This window comes from Notechis scutatus, chromosome 1 (genome assembly GCF_049901735.1).
Source record: "Notechis scutatus isolate UNSWTSFEM ecotype Mainland chromosome 1, rNotScu1.2, whole genome shotgun sequence".
In the NCBI taxonomy this organism is placed as follows: domain Eukaryota; kingdom Metazoa; phylum Chordata; class Lepidosauria; order Squamata; family Elapidae; genus Notechis; species Notechis scutatus.
Window position 1 is genome coordinate 197,281,658 of NC_142009.1, and position 18,269 is coordinate 197,299,926.

At 36.6% G+C, this 18,269-nt stretch overlaps 2 protein-coding genes across 45 annotated transcripts in view; both read left to right on the forward strand.

Moving 5' to 3' along the window:
* The window catches only part of BAZ2B (bromodomain adjacent to zinc finger domain 2B), a 233,243-nt gene extending 227,049 nt beyond the window's left edge, over positions 1-6,194 (forward strand). For 35 of the 36 annotated variants that reach the window (XM_087949919.1, XM_087949922.1, XM_087949910.1 and 32 more), the window contains 2 exons: positions 800-943; positions 4,705-6,194. In XM_087949919.1, the coding sequence (XP_087806045.1) occupies positions 800-943; positions 4,705-4,858 (298 nt within the window). In that variant the 3' untranslated portion in view covers positions 4,859-6,194. The remainder of the gene's footprint in view (positions 1-799; positions 944-4,704) is intronic. The other variant, XR_015746530.1, reaches the window with a different exon arrangement.
* A 5,520-nt stretch (positions 6,195-11,714) lies between these two features.
* Positions 11,715-18,269, forward strand: part of WDSUB1 (WD repeat, sterile alpha motif and U-box domain containing 1) — a 40,405-nt gene continuing 33,850 nt past the window's right edge. For 3 of the 9 annotated variants that reach the window (XM_087949939.1, XM_087949933.1, XM_026674564.2), the window contains exons 1-5: positions 12,172-12,378; positions 13,531-13,946; positions 15,200-15,384; positions 16,889-16,978; positions 17,717-17,810. In XM_087949939.1, coding sequence (XP_087806065.1) covers positions 13,549-13,946; positions 15,200-15,384; positions 16,889-16,978; positions 17,717-17,810 — 767 coding nt within the window. In that variant the 5' untranslated portion in view covers positions 12,172-12,378; positions 13,531-13,548. Of the gene's footprint in view, positions 11,889-12,171; positions 12,379-12,523; positions 12,621-13,530; positions 13,947-15,199; positions 15,385-16,888; positions 16,979-17,716; positions 17,811-18,269 lie in introns of those variants that run through there. The other 6 variants (XM_087949940.1, XM_087949934.1, XM_087949938.1 and 3 more) reach the window with 4 other exon arrangements.

Consider the following 18,269-nt stretch of genomic DNA (forward strand, 5'->3'; position numbering starts at 1 on the left):
CTTTATATTTCTCCGTCAGTTTTTCTGTTTTTAAATATTCCACAGTTCCTTATTTAACTTGCCTTCAGTAGCCTTCTTCCTTGTTGTTTAATAATGAAGAAATCCCCCAAATGGCACAGAGCGTCAAAAGGGAATAATAGGCTGTGGCTATTCCAAAATGGTTGCTTCTTCAACAAGGAACTGATTGCAGCCCTGCCCCCACCCCCAAGCTTTCAGCATGGAGGCTCCTTTGAAGCACAGCTCCTGAAGCTACTTGCAGACCTTTGCTGTATTGGAGGATCTTACGGGATAATTCAAGAAGTTTCCCTAACGCAGGAGAGTCATATAAACTAAAGGAAAGCCAGTTCCTCCTGTTGGTAAGCTGAAAAATTATAGTCCAGGGAAAACCACTTCAGGGATCCTTCCCTGAGTGTGTCATCAATTGGCCATCTTTTCACTAGAAGTCACCTAATCTCCCTTCTGTTGTCAAAACTTGACTGGGAGAAACAGGTTTTATTTAAATCGCAGAAACTTAGGCAGAATTCAGTGCCTCTTATTCATGTGGCTATTTTGGTCTCTCATATCTATACAGCTTCTATAGTATCATTTTCTTCTGATTTTGCTTTTTACCATTCTTCTCTGTCCCAAATATTTTTTAAAGATTCCTCTCTGCATCAGATGAATGGGAATGTAGCTAATCCCTTAATAAATGTGTTACTTTTTAATGTGCCGTTTGACTTTTTTTTATTGGTACTCATTGTAACATGAGATGCAAAACAGTTGAGAACTGACTTGTGACTTTCTTTCTAAATATTGTTAGTGTGCTCCTGTCTGAATTGGAAACTCATGAAGATGCCTGGCCTTTCCTACTTCCTGTAAATTTGAAACATGTTCCTGGTTATAGGAAAGTTATTAAAAAACCCATGGATTTTTCTACAATTCGAGAGAAGCTGAATAGTGGACAGTAAGTAAAAATCAGAGGAACTACAAAAAAGAAAAAAGTGAAACTTTAAATCCACTTTGATTAATTAAAACCCAGGTAGTGTCTGATGTCCAATATTTTAGGTGCTAAAATGCCATAATGATGAACAGTTAGGGCTGGCAAGGTGAGTAAGTATGCAGTACTAGTCGTTACACTGGAAATTGAAGCTTTTGTTGTTTCCTTGAGCTTTGTGTATCAGACTATAATCTAGTAAGGAACTACATCCTGTTTGTTAGCTTCTGCAAGCATCTCTCTCTCTCTCTCTCTCTCTCTCTCTCTCACACACACACACACACACACACACACACACACACACAGGGAGGGAGGATATTTATTCTTTCCTGTTCTGAAATAGCTGCTGCAAAATATATCTGAGACCAAGTGTCAAATTCTGTTTTAAGGTGGGAAAATCAATTCATTAGCTGAATTTCAAAGGGAAATTCACTATTAATCACTTCAAAAGGCATACATGGACTCGAGATTGTCTAATTATGTATTAGATCCTAGGACCACCATCAAAGAACATTTACACAGAGTTTGGAAAAATTGTCTAATGCAGGGGTCTTCATACTTGACATACTTTAAGACTCGTGGACTTCAACTCCCAGAATTCCTCCTCCAGTGATGTTAGCTCAGGAATTCTGGGAGTTGAAGTCCACAAGTCTTAAACTTGCCAAGTTTGAAGACCCTAATAGATGAAGTACAGAATGTGTTATACTATTATATTATGTGTGATATTAGTATGCTTTGGAAGGACATGGGATAGTGCTTGGGCTTAATGGAGGATCAGCAGCAGGAGGAAAAGAAACAACAAATATATGCCTATATCACATAATGCATATATCTGCATTTTTTTTAAAAAAGAAAAGTTTTGCTGGATTAGATCAAAGCCCACATAGTCAGGTATGCAGCAGTCAGCTAAATGCCACTGGAAAGTCAAGAACATAACAAATATCCTTCCACTTATGCTTTATAATGTTTAATGTTATAGCAATATAGCCATTCAAAACCAGTCAATTACTTTACCTAGCAACAATTATTATAAATCATCATATGATGAATTTCCTGCTTTTACCATTCACATTTAAATAAAATCAGAATGTTTTTGCATTCTCCTTTCAGCCTCTTCTGATTTATGCTGATATATTCATGGTTCTAAAATGATACAGAACACATTTAGTAGTATTGTGAGCTCAAACTTTCAATGAGCATCTGTCTGGGTTCACCTTCAGCTTAAGAAATAGCTGAGTGTGAGGTTTGGGTTTCTTTGCCATTGGCAGTTTTACATCCTTTATATCTGAACTTGTATCAATCTACATTTGTCAGTTTGCAAATCAAAAAAAGCCTTCTCTTGTGAGTGGTGGTATGAAACAAAATTGCAAAAATGGAAATACAGAAGCAAGCACACCTGGCTACAGCAGTCCCATGATATTATAGTCATACATCTTGATTCAGAACACTTTTATTTTTGCAGAGCTACAATTACGGTGTCAGGGCAACAGATTTTCATCCAGAGGCCCTTCTGAATGTGGTTGTAGTGCTAAGCCTGCAGTTCAGTAGTCCTTCTCGAAAGTCTTGGGGGAGGAGTATGTGAAGATCAATAATAAGCAATGATAACAATGATAACACTAATACCAGAACATGAGAAGCATTCTAAAAAACCTTTTAAACTTCATTGAAGAGGCAGGGTGGGGCAGGAAGATTGATTAGAAATAGCAATAACGCCTTCGTTTCAGGTTGAAATTAAATACTGAATTTGAGCACAATTGCAGATTGGCAAGGGGTGAGGGTGTGTGTGTACACACACACGCACACACAAAGGACAAAAATAATTCTCCCACTTTTTCTTTTTTTGATAATGATGTTGAACAAAGAACAAATGTGGACGACATTTTATGCGGCATTGTTTTGGTTTCATGAAAACTACCAGTAGGTGGAGCCTGCTGGTGGTGGATTAAAAAGACTCCTAAAAAGACCGGACTAATTCTGGTTTCAAATTCTAATACCAGAAATGAGATACTTTTAAATAGAAGTTTGCTGGTTGGTTTGTTTATTGAAATTAATATGCCACTCATCTCGCAGTACCACTGTGATTGGATCTAAAAAGAGAGAAGTATATGAGACCATGTTTGAACTAGTGGTTAAAGCATCAGGTTTGAAAGCAGAAGGTCCTGAGTTCTAGTTCCGCCTTAGCCATGAAAGCCAGCTGGGTGACTTTGAGCCAGTCACTTTCTCAGCCCAACTCACCTCACAAGGTTGTGGTGGGGAAAATAGGAGGAGGAAAATATATATGTTAGCCCAGCACCTTGAGTTATTTGTAAAAACAATAAAGACGGGATACAAATAAATAAATAAAAAATATTGGCATAGGGAAAGAAAGCAATCTGAAACTTACTTGAAATTTCAGAAATGGAACTGGAAGGAAGCTCATGCTGGGCAGTGTCACGGCACAGATTAGTGCCTTTACAAGCATACCCCGACAGAGACAGTATGTACATGTGGATTTTATGAGTATTCTCTTAGTTCCTTTTAAAATAAATCAAGTTTTAATTTATTTTAAATTATGCACTGTTTTGAGAGTCAGTTTGGTACAGTAGTAAAGGTATCAGACTAGTCCCGCCTTGGGCACGAAGCGTGTTGGATGACCTTGGCTCTGTCACTCACTCTCAGCCCTAGGAAGGAGCAGGCAAGGGCAAACCGCTTCTGAACAACCTTGCCAGGAAACCTGCAGGGACTTGTTCGGAGAATCAGACACGATTTAATGAAAGGGGCAGGGGGTGCGTGATATTTGTGTATCCATTGTATTCCCCCCTAGAGCCCTTAAACTTTCTTAGGAGTGTCTGTTTGGAAGTCAGGTCTTTCCATGAGAGATTTACTCCAATAAATATGAAGTGGAGTGCAGCTAAAATTTACACTAGCCACTTTTGGAACGCATTCATCATTTTGAAATTGTTGTAAGCTTATGCTTTTCATTTGTTTGATCGTGCCACATCTATTAACTATTATTGGTGCTATTCATGAGACCAGTTAGAGGTATAGGCAGTCCTCGGCTTACGACCACAATGAGCTCAAAATTTCTTGCCACAGTTGTTAAGTGAAATTATTGTAGTGTATAAGTTTGTAATACGATCATTAAGGGAATCGGGCTTCCCCATTAATTTTGCTTGTCAAAAGGTTGCAAAAAGGTGATCACATGATCTGGTGACACAGCAACAGTCGTAAGTATGAACCAGTTGCCAAGCATCTGAATGTTGATCACTTCATCAGGGAGATGCTACAAAGGTGGTTAGTGTGAAAAATGGACATAAGTCACTTTTTTCATTGCCATTGTAACTTTGAATGGTCACTAAATAAACTATTGTAAGTTGACGACCTGTATAAAATTCTCCGAGGCATTTTTAAATGAATATCATTCTGTATAAGATCAGGACAGATCAACCTGAGAAGGCTTGCCTGTGTACTTGCTATGAGTAGGTATTGACTTGATGCCATAGGATCAATCAAATCAAAGATGGTATTATTCTACAAAGTATGTTACCATTATAGTAGTAGTGTATTAAAATTAGACTTTATTGCTTATATAGAAAATGTGTAATGATTGGTTTTGATAGAATCTGCTGATTTACAGCATCGTCCAATTTTAAACAAAACACTGCATTTCTCATTAGCAGGCATTTTATTTTTATTTTTCTGTTTAACTTCACATAAAAAGAATGCTGTTTTTGTTTGTTTGTTTGTTTCAGGTATCCTAATCTTGAAGCTTTTGCTATAGATGTCAGGCTTGTGTTTGACAACTGTGAAACATTTAATGAAGATGATTCTGACATTGGTCGGGCTGGCCACAACATGAGAAAACATTTTGAAAAAAAATGGACAGAGATTTTCAAAGTGAGCTGAAGTGATCACAGTCCAGCATGTTTTCTTTTCTTAAATGAGGACAAATAAGACCAGCAATGTGAAGTGTATTTACATTAAAGTACAAGGCACATGCATAACTAATGACTGTTTTATTTTTCCTTAAGGGATCACGGGGAGTAGTGCTAATTCTTAAGATTTCACTCCTTCAGTAAACATGGTTCTTGGTTTGTGTGTTTTATCAAACTATTTTAGGTAGAACAGGGAAGCACACCCAAAGAATTTAAATGTAAGGGGTGTCATAGTGCAATAGCAATTTAAAATATATCAAAACGCACTGAATATTCAACCACCAGAGCTCTAGTTGGGGAAAAAAGTTGTATTTCCCCTTTCAATAAATATCTATTTTTCATTTTTTTTACTTTGTAGTTTATTTTTAGTAAATGTATTTAATTTTATGAATTATTTATGATTAAATAGCATCCAGACTCTTCGTTTTCTGTGAAAAGGAAGAATTAAAAAATAAAATAAAATAAAATTGCTTTAAATGTTGAAAATACAACAAGGAATGTTTTAAAATTAAAAAAAACAAAACAAAACAAAGCCAAGTAAAACTGTTTACACTGATGTGCTGTAAAAAGCACGAAAAATTAAACTTTACTGTAGAGTTACAAGTACATTTATATATATGTTGCTGCATCACTTGTGTAGTTAAATTGTATTTCAAAACAGTGAAGAAGAAAAATGAAACATATGTATATACTGTTCATTATTGTTTATATTAAGTCTTGTTTTAAATATGTATGATGTGTACATATTGTTTGAGACATTGTTTATGCCTTAGAAAGGACTGTAGCATTTTATTTTAGTTTTAAGGTAATTACAGCGATATGGCTTGTACAGTAAGTATCCTCTACCAACACTGTGGAGTCTCCTTAATCTTTGTAGTGCCTGCCTTTAAAACAGGGTGTAGGGGATATTAGTTTTCCATTTTTCTATTTTGTTATATAATTTCAAGCCACCAGGGCCTCAAATTTGAGTATAATCATTTGTATCCATGTGGAATAAAAATGTGACAATTTCTTACGCACACAGTATTTTTTCATAAAAACATTTCCCTCCATTTGCCTTGCCACAGAAACAACAAAAAAGAAAAAAAGAAGAAAAAAATTTGTAACCACTGTGTTTTATCTACTGTGTGTTGTGGTGGCCTGTTGGAGGCAGATAGATCAGACTTTTTTTTGTACCTATGTAAGAGTACTTGAAGTTTCATTTAAAACAAAATGTTGTGGAAAAGGTAGCATTCTTTTTTTTTAGGAGTGTTATTTTTCACTAGTATGTGTGGCACGGATACAATAAAAGACTGTTTTGCAAACCAGTTTTTTCTCAGTTATTTTAATTCCATGTTCAAACACATTTTAAGAAACCTGACATTATTAGCAACAATGATTTTTTTTTCCTTGAAATTATGAATGGAAAATGTACTATATAAAATATTTAATGACAAAACTCATCTTTCTGGGAACAGAACATTCTGAAACATACTGGGAGTTTTTCTTTTTTAATAAACCAGAATATCTTGGTTTTTCCTGGAACATTCTATCCCCAGCATGTTGCCTTTTGCACAGTTATTTCTGTAAAAGATAGGAGGAGGAGAATCCGAGCTTATGACCAGCTTATGACCAGATTGCTTTGGATATACTTCAGTCCGGTGTTAAACCAAAATCTATTATTTCTGGAATGTCAGCTTTATAGCTGCCTGGAGTTATGAAAGCTATTAAAACTATCTGAAGCTGCTTGAATATTGTGGTAAAATTACCACAAACAGTCCTAGTGTTTAATAATAATTTATGGTCTCTTATACCCAATGCTTTCCCAATTCCTACTTTTTTCCACCCAGTATAATAGAAGTTTCCTGAAATTCTCATTGGTACAACAGGAGAGAAATTATCTACAGCAGTTCTAGCCTAGCATTGTTAATTTCTTATGCCTGGTAGGAGAACCATAGGGCTTTAGATTCAGAAGACTCGGGCCCACCAGTACTCTTCCTAAAACTTGTCTTGTTTTAGGAAGACGACTGATAAGTGATGTCTCACATCTATGGAGAACACCAACACTAGATCTTAACATCTATTTGACAACTTCAGAAAGTTAACATTTCTGTACTATTTCAAACTCAACATACTTTAATTTACTTAATTTATACTTTCTCTTTCTGGCCTGGCAAACACTCAAGATGACTAACAAAATTGTGGGGTGTGTGTGTGAGAGAGAGATAATATTTTGTGTAAGTGAGAATGAGCAAAGGGACAACTTCCCCAAATATACATTTCATAACATGGAAACCACCCAGGAGGACTTATCCCATGTGACAGAGGGACCTCTGTCAGTGGGAGTGCCTTGAAAGGGATCTCTTCCCTACATTGGATAAGCTGGGCATGTTCATAAAAGGAAAAATCGTACTTAACACTGTTCAGAATTTAAAAGGTGAATATCAATACCATAAATGGTAATCAATTCAGATCGTTCAATACGGGCTGATATGATCCCTGTACCTTGTTCCAGTTAGCTGCTCAACTGCTACTTTTTCCAACTAATTGGAAAATAGAGACACACTTCAGAGGAAGCTTTCCTAAGAGTTACTGAGATTTTTTTGGTAGTATTTTGATAAGACTTTGCCATTTTCTACCCAAACTGGATATAGTCTCCTGGTCTCCACTGTTGTAATTACACTCACTCATAATACAGATCACTTTCATCTACTCAGTAGTAAAGCTCATGGCACAGTGGTATTTCACAGCTGTAGTACTAATCTCAAAGAATTTGACTTTGCAAGGAAGAATTTTTATAGTTGTGCTTTGCACCTCTGCACCTCAGTTTTGAGGAAAATAGCAATTCTTGATGTCAGCCAGACACTGCACAAATTAGGGGTGCTGTGAAAAAAATTACTGAGACTCTTAAGGGCATTATAAACCAAGAAAGTTTGAAAATCTTTAGTTTTTTACTATTAAGATTAAGCTGTCTCTGGTACACAGAACTTACACAGGAATATATTTTCTTTCTGCTACTGGATTGTTAATACTTTTTTGGCACTTAGACCAGTGAGAATTTCAGATATGTAGCATTTGGATTGCATTATTTCTGGGCTGTACCACATAGTACATATGACTTAAGAACTAAGTGATTACTACAGCCATTTTAGTAGAGGTTAATGAAGCAAGGCTTCAAACCAGGAGGTGGTTGCTTCTAGCCCTCCCTTATGTATGATGCCAGCTGAGTTTTGGGCCCTTACAATCCTAGGAAGGAGGCAAAAGCAAAGTTAGTCCAGGTAGTCATCAAGATTCAAGACTGAAATGTGTGTGAATGCACACATTTCAAAATTGTCTTCAGAGATGCCAAAGCAATTTGACAAATTTTGAGAGCTCATACTATGTACAGATATAGCAAGCTGGCCAGTTTTAGAATGCCTAATGGGTTTCAGGCGAGGAATGAATATTTTCTTTACAGTCATTGACCGGAATTGCAAACAAAAACCCATTAAAAATTAAAGTCAAATAAAAGATAAAATATTATAATTGATGGTAGGTTCCTCAAGGGATAATCAATTCTGCCTAATTTTACAGGCAGTACTATATAACAAAATTTAGCTTTGTTCAAGGACACAGCCATACCAATCTGATAACAACTGCACATAAATAAAGATAAGAATTTCCTGGGTATTTTACCAGGTAAGATTATAAGGCAGGTCCTCAGCTCCTTCTAGAGCAGTGATAGTTAACCTTTTGGGTTGGGCATGTCAAAAATTCAGAAAATGCCTTAACTTGATTGTAGCATATCACAAACTCACCCCCCCCCCAACAAAAAGGAAATAATTCTTTACAGTGACACAATTTCAGAGACATTTTTGTGGGTCAGGGATGTTTACTTGGAATCTTTCAAGATTCGAAGAATTGGTGAGTTTTGTTAATGGAAATAATCCAAATAATTGTTAACATTTGCAACTATTGGTTGACAGTTTTTTTCATATAAACATCTGAATTAAACTTTTCTTCCTCAAGAAAGGACTTTTAAGAACTTTGTTGAACTCTGTTTGCATAATTTTTCTGGCCTTTCTTAATTACAGTGTTATATCATATTGTTATTGCGAAAGCAAAATAATGTACATATGTATGTGTATTCAATTTTTATATTAATATACTTGCCTGAGCATTGACAAAGCCTAAATTTAAATGGCCACACTAAGCAGAGACTTGTCTCCATGTGTCTAAAAGCATCTAACACAGCACCTTTTTCCTCAAAGCAAGTCGGCCTTAGCAGAGTCTTTGTATATTGCTGTGAAGGACAGTTAATTATTAACTGTAATAAAACTAATGCTGCTATGTTTCTAAAAAGTCTGTAATTCACCGCTACTCTTGGACAATTAACATTTTAAGCATCAATCGGAGTCTTTAAATATTTGGTCATTTCCTTCTAAGCATCCATGAACTGAAACCATCAGTAAAGGAAGTCACTGCCAGGGTCCATAAACTTTCAGATGTAATTTCTCTTTTGTTTACTGCAATAGCAATAACCACATTCCAGCTGCTGCAAACATTTTGGAACCGCTTGTTCTACAGTGAACAGATTTGTTATCATTGTGATTTAAGCAGAATTTGCAGAACTAGAAATATGTTTAAGCTGTATCATGACATGGAACATATGAAGTTCATTTAGAGTTCAACCCTCTACGTGTTTTCTCAGAAGAATGCTGTGTTCAATAGCACTTATTCCAGGTAAATGGGTATAAATCAAGTACACAATTGCCATAAATGACACATAAAACAACAGAGGAAGCCCAAGAAGGAGCAGTGGCAGCATTTACTAGCCAAAGTAATATGATGCAAAGTGTGTACTAGAAAATACAATGCATATACCTAGACAGCTGTGTGAGGAATCCTATTCATGCTCACAAAAATAGTAATAGATTTAATTCTATAAATATCAATACTATAGTAACTTAATTTTCAAAGCCCTAAAACTTTATTTTTGATGCCACTTACAAATTCATTTGGCATTCAGTACATTTTAAAATATACTTGTTATCTAAGGAATACTCCAATTTTGTGCAAAGCACAGAACAAATTTTCTTTACATTAACATTTTTAATCCCAGTTGCCATATCATATCTCCGATGACTAAGCAAGTAGCTATTGGACATTTATTGGTTTCGATCTCAACACTTGTCTGTGAATATGACTCTCACTCAGACTTCCTCCACTGAAGGAACAGATGTGTAGATTTTCATTCCTTCTGTCTTCTATATAGATACACAGACTTGCACGCACACTGCAAATTTTATACAAACATGTGGAAGCATTTTATCTGTTAGCAGAATTCCATTGACAGAATATTCCTAAGAAGAAGCATGAATTTGAATCTAAGCTCCTGTTATTATTTTATTTATATATTTATTAAATTTATTGGTCATTTATCTCCCTTCAAAATGACTCTAGGCAGTTTACCACATTATGTGGGGAAAAATACCCATCTGGTTCAGTTCCAAGCCAGGAGAAAGGCAACGGAGACAAAATGGAGGCTGGAGTTTGTGGTTCTGGTGCAGCTGACAAAATGGAGTTGAGAGTGGGTGGCTTTTATACCTTCTTTTTGGGCTTTGTATTTGAGCTTCCTGTTCATGTGCAAGAACATGTGTTCTATTGGCTGTTGTAGGGGTTATGTGGTGGTTCTGTAGGGGTTCTGGCTGGCTCCATAGGCAAAAGGGAAAATGCAAATCCTAGGTGTTTGTCTGAGTTCCCAGATTTGGTTGAAGTTTGCTGGGGGTGGTGCAACTGAAAGGTTGTTGGGCAATTCCTATTGTGGCTGAGGGCTAATCCTACCTTTGTTCAGACTTTGCCGCAGGGAGTTTCAAAATATCCTGTCTTGAATGGATTTCTGCCTATAGTATTTGCTTTGCCTATGAATAGAGCTATCTAGATACTTGGCTTCTTTCAATAAGCTCTTTATCTCTTAAGTGCTGACATCTGCTGTGGGCTACTAAGAAAAGTGGGGGTTGCTTTCTGCCTCTAAAAAAACATGTTTCTCCATTTCTCCCTTTGAGGAAACATAATATTCTGCCTTTTTAAAATATTCCTCAAAATATTTCATTCTTCTAGGAGGGAGTGGGTGCTGACTTTCTACACATAAAAGCAATAAAATTATAAAGAATAAATATTTCTAAAGCAATAAAAATAGCATTACCATCCAAAGAAAGTTTTAAAGCAGGAAAAATAATAAACAACACATCTGAAATTTTATTTTAGCTCTCCTCCCCTCCCACTTTTTGCAGTCATCCAATGAAGATGAATAGTCTGGGATCCAGGACAGATAAAAGGAAGCACTTCATACCACACATAGTTATACTATGGAGTTTCCTATCAGGTAATGGCCACTGATCCAAACACCTTAAAATTATATCTGATTCACTTCTGAGACAGGATGTTTCCTTAGGAACTCCTTCTGAATGATTCAGTAAAAGACAGCAGTCATTTATCAACTTTATGGATGACCGCTTCTTCAAGTGACATTAAATCTAACATATCTTTATCCCATCAAATGTTTAAAAATGTAAGTTCTGATTGGAACTCACATTTGACTAAACATTTAAAATCTTAACATTCCTGATTATTCTGAGCATCAGTAAATTGTACATAATTGGATTCAACCTCTTAAAGCTATTATTATTATCAGGAGCTATTTATAGCAGCAACATTTATTAAAATAGTAGGCAAATCACATTCTATCTACTGCATTTGCCTAGAAAGAATTAGTGCATTAAAAGCCACCACACCTGACATCTGTAGATATGATTGGTAACACACCGGCACTCACACCCACTTCTAGACAAATGACTGTCTTCCTGTGTGATGTCAGGAATACTTGGATCTGGCAACCCAGGTTAAAGGTTAAAGCTTCAATTACTTGTTTATGTTGCAATCATTACAATCTTGAAATTTAGATGGGGGACTGTTGAACGTCTGCCAGTTGAAAAATCTGGAAACTGAACAGTTGACCAAGTGCAATTTCTTCCAACACACCTGTAAATCGCAGCGATTATTTTTAAGGGGTTTAAGCTCAAGGCAAGTCTGCAAAAGACCCATTATTCTTTAATTCGGTCACATTTGTTGGACTATTACGGCTCGCAACCCTCTTCCCCACCCCATTTTTGTCTTAAATGCAGTTTCCGCCTTCGCCGATGCATAGGATCGGAGAAAACCGGAACGGAGTCTCCAGACCTTGTTTAGCATGGTGACATCACGCCACCAACACGCGCCCCCTCCCTTATTTTGCTTCCGCGTTCTTAAGAGACGGTCACGTGAGCACAGGTTCGGCCGGTTTTTCGACCGGTTTTCGGCCCTTCCATCTTTCCCTTCCGGAGAGAGAGAGAGAGAGAGAGAGAGCGATGGGCGCGGCCACGTGATCTTGTTTTGCTTCTGACAGGTCGGGTGTCCTCGTGCCGCGCGCCTCCCTCAGTTCCTGGCCGACAGAACGGGCGAATTCCCGAAGCCGTCAGGTGGCCGTAGGTAGAGGTAGGAATAGAGTGGAGGGAGGGTTTCCCGCCCCCCTCCCGGATTGAGAGTGCTGGGGTCCGCTTCGGGGCCGTTAGAACGAGAGCGCCCTCCGGTGGTGGGTGGTCCCCTGTGTGCCTGTCATAGCCGCTTTATTCTGAGGTTCCCCCGCCTTCTTCTGGAAAGAGGGAACGGGGAAGAGAATCTCTTAGTTTGAGTCTTTGAAAGGATGGGACCTCTACCTTAAAAATGTTCGTATCCAAGTACGTCTCTCGAACATGAAGCAGACAAGATTTAAGTGTTAGGGACTTCAGGAAATGATTCTGACGTTGTTGGAGGCTGTTTAAAACAAAAATCCAAATAGGCATTTATTTCCAGTGTGCCTGATCAATAGGAGACCTGCAGCGCCCATGTGTCCTTGGGGAAAAAAAGACCAGCCTGAAAAAAAAGGGCAAATCTGAAAGAGGTTTATAAGGAGAACAAAAAAAAAAATTAATTATGTTTAAAACTTTGTTTTTCAAAGGGCAATTCAAGAGCGAAACCAAGCAAAGAATTAAATTTAAAGGACGGCTTTCTAAAATAAAGAATAATGCATGTAAGGTCTCTATAAGTATGCAACGTAATCCACAAATTATGGTTTATTATTTTGGGTTTAGCTTTTTACCTTTATTCTGATTTAAAACTAGTGACAAAGCATTTTTTGTGAGGACCAATATTTTGGTAATGATAAATCGGCTTTCTTAGTACCCTGTTTCTCCAACAATACAGCCTCCCCCAATAGGAAGTCCCAGCATGTTTTATAGGCATGAAATGAAATTAAGCCCCTCCCCCAAATTAAGGCCTATATTAAAACATGCGAAATGGGGGAATGGTGGGGGAGCTTGCCGTAAGGAAGTACTTTTCTTGCACACCCTGATATGGTGCTGCCTGCGTTGACCCGATACGAAGTGCCCCCAACGCCGAGGTCAACATCCAAGCCATCATCGCCCGCCTGCCCGAAGATGCAAAGGGGGGAATTAAGTCACCCCGAAAAGACGGCCTAGCCATTTTTTCGGGCTCAAAAAAAAATAAGACCCGGCCTTATTATATGAGAAACACGGTAGAATGTTCAATGGAGTGTAACTTAATCCAGAAATTACGAATCAGCTTGATTTTTGGTTCTCTTTATTTCAGGTAACTTTACATCACCAAATGGTTAAATTAATTTGCACTTTGGCAGACCACAAAGATGATGTCAACTATTGTGCCTTCTCTTCTTCCTATTTGGCTACGTGTTCCTTGGACAAAACAGTCCGTCTGTATTCGTTAAACAATTTTGGTGAGGTTTCTTACTCACCACTGAAAGGCCACACTTACGCTGTCCATTGCTGTTGCTTCTCTACTTCGGGACACATTTTGGCTTCATGTTCTACAGATGGCAACACAATTTTGTGGAATACTCAAGATGGGTTGAAAATGGCAGTGTTGGAGCATCCCTGTAGAAACCCTCTAAGAATTTGTCGATTTTCCCCTGATTCTACATATTTAGTTTCAGGAGCAGCTGATGGAAGTATAAATGTGTGGAATGTTCAGACGCTAAAATTGTATCGGTGAGTATATCAAAGCTGAGGCTGTTAGAAATTGTAGAATTAAGTCTAGCTTTATTTGTATCTCATGCTTAATATAATCTAAGAAGTTGCATTCCCATTTCTATTCCAATAGCTGTCTTAGCCAGGGGTGTGATTCTACCGGTTTGGCCTGGTTCTATAGAACTGGTAGCTCTGAAGAGCAGCTGACACCAAACCGTTCTCTCCGAAGATCTTCTTTTCTTCGGTTGGGCCCACCTGCCTGCTCAGGCTCTAGGCTGTCCTTAGTTGCTTTGCGCAGCACCGCTGAGTGCCGTACATCAGCAGGAGATGGTGATTGCTTGCAGGAGAAGTTGTTTTGCAAGTATTGCACAGGTGCGCACAGCGTGCACTCACCGAACTGGTTGTTATGCCGATAGGATCCCACCCCAGGTCTTAGCCCTGTGAACTAGACCTCAAGGGAGTTTTAGGTCCAATAAGTGTTGATGGTACCACTTGGGAATGGCTGATCAGGCTGTCTCATTTAATGATAAAGTTAGGATTGCTTCTGTGGAAGTCAGGGCAAACTTGTTCCTTGGACTTCAATGGATTGAAGAGAATTCTTGAAATTCAAGTATTTGTTTCTGTTTTTTTTAAAAAATGGCATGTCGTTCTGTACAGTATCCTGTTTAAAACCACTCTATTAAGTATGAAACAATGCAGTTTTATGGCTGCATAATTATTATTTTAGGCATAAAATATTTCAATAAGAATGATTAATTTTTTTGTGTTGCATTCATGTGAATCAGTCAACTGACTGGATATAGTGCTAAACTGTGGCTCTAGCCCTCTTTTCCTTTGGTGCAACTGCAATATCCTGTATTTTTTGTTTCCATGAAATTAATTTACCTATTATGTGAATCCTGGCATATCTTAGAATAAACCAATTACAAATTAAGTTAATGATTCTTGCTTACTTTAAATAATTATAATTAAGATTTAACATAATTTAGAATTTACACATAATACAAAATGGAGCAAAAAAAGGAGCATAAGTAGTTTCCTAAATTTCAACGAGGCCTTTTAAATATAGCCCTGGCCTTGACAAGGGATTCACAATGTCTTGATATTTTATAATTACACAAATTAAAATGTTGCAATATATTTGTAGCTTAGATAATTGCTCTGTTTGTTACATCAAAGATTAGTTTGAAATATTCTTTTAGATTTAATTTGTTTTTCCCCCCAAACATGTAACAGGGTTTTAACTACCAAATTAATTTGTTCTTGCTTTTTAGATCTGGTAATGTTAAAGATGGATCATTGGTAGCTTGTGCATTTGCTCCTAATGGACGCTTCTTTGTGACGGGATCATCCTGTGGAGATCTAACTTTCTGGGATGACAAAATGAAGTACTTATATAATGAGAAAGCTCATGACCTTGGTGTTACCTGCTGTGACTTTTCTTCAAGGCCACATTCTGGTGAGATAATTTACTGCTGAAATACATCTTTTTAAAAATATCTTGTCGGTTCCAGCCTTAACTTTTATTTGTATTCTTGTCCTTAGTAACTATAATTGATGAATATAAATTCCTTTTGAAGTTTCTCTTTAATTTAATTCCAATGTAATGGATCTAAAACCACTTTTTTCCCCTTAAGTAATATTTCCTGTCTAGTGATCTGTCTCTTTTGCAGTATGTATGGCATATAAGACTGTGATCTTAAAGATATTTACTGGGGGTAAGCCCTATTGATCACAGTAGGAGTTAATTCTTAGTAGATATGCAGAGGATTGTATTGTGTAAAAAGTTTATCATATTCTACTTTCACTTAAAGAATTGTGCTTGAAGTAGAAAAGAATTTTGGCTGCAATTAAAATCATGCGAAATTATTTATTATTTTTATTTGATTTTATCTCATTGTTTTACTTGTTGTAATTCGAGGCAACAATCATACATAATGCTGCTTTGCTTTCACTGAACACACTTTAAAAGGACAATAACTTTAACCTCTTCATATGAAAGATGTTGTCAAATTCAAAGCAATTAATTTCATTTTTTTATTTTTTCCTAATAAATGTGGTTTTGGAATTGCTAATTGGCTTCTAATTGAATATTCTATGCTCAGTTCAGCTAGTGTTATGATTTCAAATTCCAGTATCCTAGGAAAAATGTCAACATCCATATATCAAATTAAGCCCTTCTAAAATATATACAATATTTTTAAGTTATTGTTAAAATTAGAATGAAAGATGTCCATTTATCCTTGTCTATTTGGGATTCCTTAAGTTATACTAAACGTGTGTGAATTGGAGGGGTTACATAGAACAATTGTTATGTTATGGAAAAAATCTTTCCATTCTAGCATATTTTTATTGCTTCCGTGCTGCTGCTAAATTCAAGAACCATCTGATTTATAACACAAAACAAACTAGATATAGCTAGTCTTCAACTTTCCACCATTTGTTTAGCCCCCGCTTGAAGTTACAGTAGCAGAGAAAAAAGTGATTTATAATCAGTCCTCGCACTGACAACTGTCCCCATAGTCATGTGATCAAAATTTGGGCGCTTAGCAACTGACATGTATTTATGACGGTTACATCATCCCGGAGTCATGATTGCCATTTGAGGCTTTCCCAGCTGGCTTCTGACATGCAAAATCAACGGGGGAAACTGAATGTGGTTAATGATCACATGATTCACTTAACAATTCTGGTTACTCACTTAACAAATGTGGCAAGAAAAAGTAATAAACTCAGCCATTCCTCATTTATTTACCGCTTTGCTTAGCAACAGAAATTTTGGTCACAATTCTGGTCATAAGACAGGGCTACATTTAGTCCACCAGATTTTTGAGTTATGCGCAGCAAACTTCTAATTGTGCTTAGTTTACTAGAAGAGGATATTGAAAAAAATAGAAAACCTTATTTTGTTATGTTTCTCATGCATTTCTCATGCATTTCTGAATATATATCTATTTTATCAGATAAGCAAGATGCTGATTATTTCAGAATGGCATCTTCTGGTCAGGATGGCATAAGTAAGATCTGGCTCATTTCATCTTCTGATTCTACAGGTATCTTGAATTTAAAAATGCTTATTCTTTTAAAAAAAATTACTTGCCTTTCCACTGCTTGGATTTTTAATTAGGTCTTGTTCAAACAATAAACAAACCCATAAGACAAAAAAAGTATCTTACTGAACAACTGAATAATCCTTTTTGACAATTGTATAAAAAATAAAGAAAATAATTGATGATACAGTAAAGTAACATATTACGATAAATCAATAAAAACACTAACAACAGAGAGAGAAAGGTAAAGAAAGTAATCATTCTTAAGAGAGTGTGCAGCTTTTTCATATGTAATTATTCTTCATAATTTTGATTGATATTAGAATGAGGGTTAAAAGTTATATTTTTCATTCATTAATATGAATATGAATTCATTAACATGCATTCATTAATAATACCCAGTGATGTATGGCTCTGTCAGATCAAAATATTCCCTATTTTGGCTCCAGAATTGACTCTAAAGAGCTTCCAAAGCACATTTGGGGGTGGGGGGTGGAGGGGATGATCAGAAAATTTTGTTATGAAAATAGCATTTTTAAAAAAGCCTTCCTTTCTATCCTACTCTCCTTGCTTTCATGGAATACAGAACTAGAAAATTAAAGAGCAGCCAGATTTACAACACAAAATACAACCTAGATACTGCATTGTGCAGTATATTTTACTTTCTATTCAAAGGCGACAAGGTTGTAATTTGATAAAAAAATATTTTCATTAAATGTTTGTTCACCTTTCAATGTTTAGGATTTGACCTGAGATGTAGATGTACTTTAAGTGGACATACTGCCCCCGTTCTGGCTTGTGCTTTTTCCTCCAATGGGCAGGTTTTAGTTACTGGGTAAGAATCTTTGTTTAAAGTATATGTTTTACTTCTGTAGTTGGTTTGCTCAGTTGGTTCTTAGTTTTTCCCAGTTCTGTGTTTTATAAAGATAGACCTTTATTTACCGTTAAGCAGATGTCTGATTTTTCAACCTTTTTTGCAGCAGTCATTAAGTGAGTCACCACAACTAAATGAGCACAGCAGCCATTAAGTGAATCCATTGTCTGCAATAGGCAGTTTTCCTGAAGAAAATGCTGGGGGGTTTGGGGGTGGAGGGACATCGAAAATTGCACCCAAAATGTAATCACAATGGGGGCTGTTGGAATTTTAGGTTGTAAGTAGGGGTCCATAATAACTTCAAATGTTCACTAAGCGACTGGTCATAAATCGATGACTACCTGTACACAGAATACAAATCAAAGCCAACAAGCAAAATCATTTAAGAAGTATATATTACTTCTTATAGAAGAGATAATT